The 4,164-nt window shown below is 53.1% G+C and overlaps 1 protein-coding gene across 1 annotated transcript in view; it reads left to right on the top strand.

Moving 5' to 3' along the window:
• The first annotated feature begins 3,894 nt into the window (after positions 1-3,894).
• The window catches only part of LOC106887678 (histone H2A.Z), a 2,324-nt gene continuing 2,054 nt past the window's right edge, over positions 3,895-4,164 (top strand). The window contains exon 1 of the mRNA XM_014941349.1: positions 3,895-4,077. Coding sequence (XP_014796835.1) covers positions 4,075-4,077 — 3 coding nt within the window. The 5' untranslated portion in view covers positions 3,895-4,074. The remainder of the gene's footprint in view (positions 4,078-4,164) is intronic.

Here is a 4,164-nt window from a genome sequence, read left to right as displayed (position 1 = left end):
TCCCAGGAATACCATGGCAGGGCTGAGCGCGTAGGTGTGTATTTCACACATAAAAACTCATTCAGGACCCAGAAACTGCAAAGTCCCCTGAACGATGTGATACACAGAGCTTTCTGGGAGCGTTTCATCCATTAGTCTAATAATGAAAGTGATCTCCACCACTTCTGCAGAAACTAAAACCCCACAAGAAATGAATTCGAGACAGTCCAAATAATACTGTGTTTATAGCCCAGTAGTTAGTGAGGGGTGAGAAGCAGTTCCTGCTTCAAAGAATGCATCCGTATTTGGAGGTGAGTAAAAATGAGTGTTAGTCTCCAAGGAAATCATATTAAGTAGTAGACAGAATAGAAAGGAAAGCAGCCCTACACCCCAATTCTAAGATGTGTTAAAAAATGCACTCTGAGAACATAGCAGGTGACTGTTCCTCAGCTACAACCCTGTCTCCAAAGAGGAGGTAATCTTTACCCAGTAACTCACACCGCATCTTTCCTCACCAGGTTCCCCCTAACCTTTCCTTAATAGGGACCTATTAATGTTAATTGAACCGATAAAAGCCAATTACTGTGCTCTGTCCCCCTTGAGGCATTCCATTCTTCTCCCCCGTGAGGCGGTTACATTACAAAAGCTGAATAAGACATTTGGGGGTAGGTTGGGGAACTGGTTTCATTAGGAAGATGGAGGTGGTAAGTGCTCTCTTTGTGTAGGATTGAGGTTGAGTTATTTGTGCTCCCAGCTGGGTCTGAAGTTGCTTTGGGGTTGTTCCTGGTGTACCTAAGTGAGTTTTAATCTCTCCCTTTAAATATCGGGGAGGGGAGAGCTCAGGTTGTGTTGAGGCTCATTAGCTAGCACAGGGTCATCTGAGGCTGGTTTCATGTACTCTACCTGAGGTGTCCCTACCCTGATCCATTTGGTAAATAAACATCCTCGGGCTAGTTTAACCTTTGGTGTTAGGCTGCCTTGCCTGCGTAAGGCCAGCTGCAAGGAGCCCCTGAGCAGCTGAAAGCCCGAGCAAGCCCTTGGGGAAGCAGGGAAGGTCTGTGTCAGGGATTATCTCCATCTGGTAGGAGGCCTTTTTGTTCCGCTCCCTAGCACTTCTGTGGACAGAAACCAGGGAGAAAAAAAAAAAATCAATTTTCCTCCTCCTCCATCTCAAACGCCGTTCCCAGAGGGTCTTACAGCCTGCAAGTTGCCTTCTCTTCCTGTGAGGAAAAGGGCAAACGGACCCTTGTTGTAGGCGCTTTGGGCAGAAATCATTTTAAAAATAGCACGTTGAATAAAATCTTAACTTTTGCAGGCCTCTGTAAAATATTTAGGTTTGGTTTTAAACTTAAAAAAAAAAGAAAAAGAAAATCCCCAAACAACCCAAACCTCCTTATCTTTTGGCTTGCTGAAGGAGAGCACAAACAGCTAATGCTTCAAATAGAGAGAGGCACCAGACAGTTACATAAAAACAAACTGCCAGATTCCTGCACGTAGGAGTGTCTGCTCTGGATTCGGTCCTGCCGCTCCGTGCCTGGAAGTAGGTCTCCCTAACCCTCAAGTGGGAGCAGCTAGCACAAAATGCCCGAACTGAGACTCGGGTGTTGAAGGCTGTGACGACGTGGCCTCGGGCTGAAGCAACGGGTCCTGTGGAATCCAGGGAACCGAGTATTTGGGATCAGCCGTAGGAGCAGGAGAGCTATGAAAGTTTAAATCATTGCTATTTCAGTGAACAGCCAGAAAGACCTTGAAGTGGAACTCTAGGGATCAGCGTGTACCCTTTTATCTTTGAGTTCCAAGGATTTCACTTGTAGATCTTTCCCGAAAAAAGGGGAAAAGTATGCCCTGGGCTCTGTCTCCCATTAAACGTCTGTCTGTAAGAGCACTCATCACGCTTAGAACCCTTCGACACCAAGGTGTAGGAAATACATATATTAATGCCTACTAAAGTGGTGGTTTTGTGATCAGACTGGTAAAGCACGGGACAGACAGAGCTAGCCCTGCCTCTGGAGAGCTATTCAGGCATTGAAGGGCCAGGGTTTCTCCCTGAGGTCATGGCATGCTCCCAGATGAACGGAGTATCTCCCAGATAACAGGGATTTATGGTGTTCTGGAAGAGCACAATGAATTGTTACTTTAGGGGAGCTGAAGGCGGTGGATTAACTGAGAGCACCCCCAGCTGAGCTCTGAGGTTAGATGGCTAGGCTGCTTTTTTTGTAGAAATAATGACGCTATACTGAAAATGGCATTGGGGGAAAAAAAAGGGGGGGAGCAAAGGCTTCATTTCAGAGAAATGCAGACAGGGATTTGAAGTGCCCAAGGTGAGGACATCTGCACTGCATTAATTGTGTCCAGCTCTGGAGTCCTCTACATAGAAAAAACGGGTCCAGAGGGGGGCCACAAAGATGATGAGAGGGCTGGAGCACTTCTGCTATGAAGACAGGCTGAGAGAGCTGGGGTTGTTCAGCCTGGAGAAGAGAAGGCTCCGGGGAGACCTTAGAGCAGCCTTCCAATATCTGAAGGGAGCTACAGGAGAGATGGGGAGAGACTCTTTGTCAGGCAGTGGAGTGACAGGACAAGGGGTAAGGGTTTTAAATTGGAAGAGGGGAGATTTAGATTGGATATTAGTAAGAGGGTCTTTCCTATGAGGGCGGTGATACCCTGGATCAGGGTGCCCAGACAAGCTGTAGATGCCCCATCCCTGGAGGTGTTCAAGGCCAAGCTGGATGGGGCTTTGAGCAACCTGGTCTGGTGGGAGGTGTCCCTGCCCAGGGCAGGGGGGTTGGAACTTCATCATCTTTACGGTCCCTTCCAACTCTAACCATTCTATGATTCTAATTAAATGTTACGCTTGTAACCAAATTCACAGTGAACAGTTTTTAACCAGAGTTCATGAAATACCCCGTGAGACAAACGGGTCTGAGGCAGGGTTGCCCTCGGTAATCACGCACCGATGGCACAAGATGGAGGTAAAAATAAAGGCCGTTGGGGGGGACAGTGGCCGTGCTGGCACCTCCCCGCCCCCAGCATCACCAAGGGCAGATGCCACTTCATCCTCCATCAAATGTCACCGGGCGGCCTCCTCTCTTCGCTAATGCGGTGTAATAGCTCCTCATCCCAAGCCCCGGACAGTAATCTCCTCCAGGCCGCTTCTGAGGTGCTTTGCATGCCAAGCCAATTAACTTTATTGGGGAAGGCTTTACAGGGGGGTGGAAAGGGGCTTGAGGAAAAGGTATGGCAGAGCCAGGCTGGGTACAGGAACAGGACTCGGCCATCAATAACCCCCAGTACGTGAGTTGGGGTGCTCGGTGACACCAGGCAACCACGTCTCCTGCCGGTGACCCACCGAGCCCCATACCCTCTCCCTGAGGGGACACCCGGGTCTCACCCCTCGCCCTGGGCGACAGAGGGCCGGGCGCGACGGCCTGCGGGCAGGGCCGCCTGAGGTGACCAGCGGGGGGGCTGTCTCGGCTCCCAACCGACGGCGGGGACGCTAGTTTTTCGTTAATTTCACGTTATTCCCGTCAGATCTCGGCTCTCGGAGGGCGAGACCCGCTAGCGGGGACCCATGAAGTGACTGCCCCGCCCGGCAGCGGCCGGCACGCCCTGAGAGCCCGCTCCACCCCAGGTAGTGCCGTCGGGGGGTGCTGCGCCGGTGGGCAGCCGGATCCCCCCCGCGCTGAGGGGCCGCAGCCGGGGATTCAGCCCCCCCAAGTCACCCCATCTCCATCACACTACTCGCCGGTCGTCCCGGCGCCTGGCCCTTTAAATAGGGGCGGGGCCTCTCCCGAAGCCCGCATCGCCGGGCCGGCCCCGCCCCGCTCCGCCATTGGATGTCGCTGAGGGAGAGTGGCCCGCCCCCGCCCGCAGCCATTGGCTAAGGGCGAGGCTGGGGTTCCCGGATGCGGGCACCGTCGGCGCTTATAAAGGGCCGGGGGAAGGCGGGAGCGGACGCAGTTTGAATCGCGGCGGGTCGGGGCAGGTCGGCGCTGTCGCCCGGGCTCCGTACGTGGGGGACGCTTGTAATTTTTTTTAATTTTTTTTCCTTCTTTCATCCTTTGCCCGGACCTGCGCGGCGCTGCGGCCCGGATCGTCATGGTGAGAAGCGGTGACGCTGGGGCGGGGGGGGTGTGCGGCGGCGGCGGCGGGGGATGGAGATGATGGCGGCCGTTGGGGGTGAGGCGA

Source organism: Calidris pugnax, unplaced genomic scaffold, assembly GCF_001431845.1.
Source record: "Calidris pugnax isolate Ruff unplaced genomic scaffold, ASM143184v1 scaffold34, whole genome shotgun sequence".
NCBI classification, from domain to species: Eukaryota; Metazoa; Chordata; class Aves; order Charadriiformes; family Scolopacidae; genus Calidris; species Calidris pugnax.
Note: the sequence above shows the minus strand (reverse complement) of the source record. Positions and strands in the feature narration are given on the sequence as shown.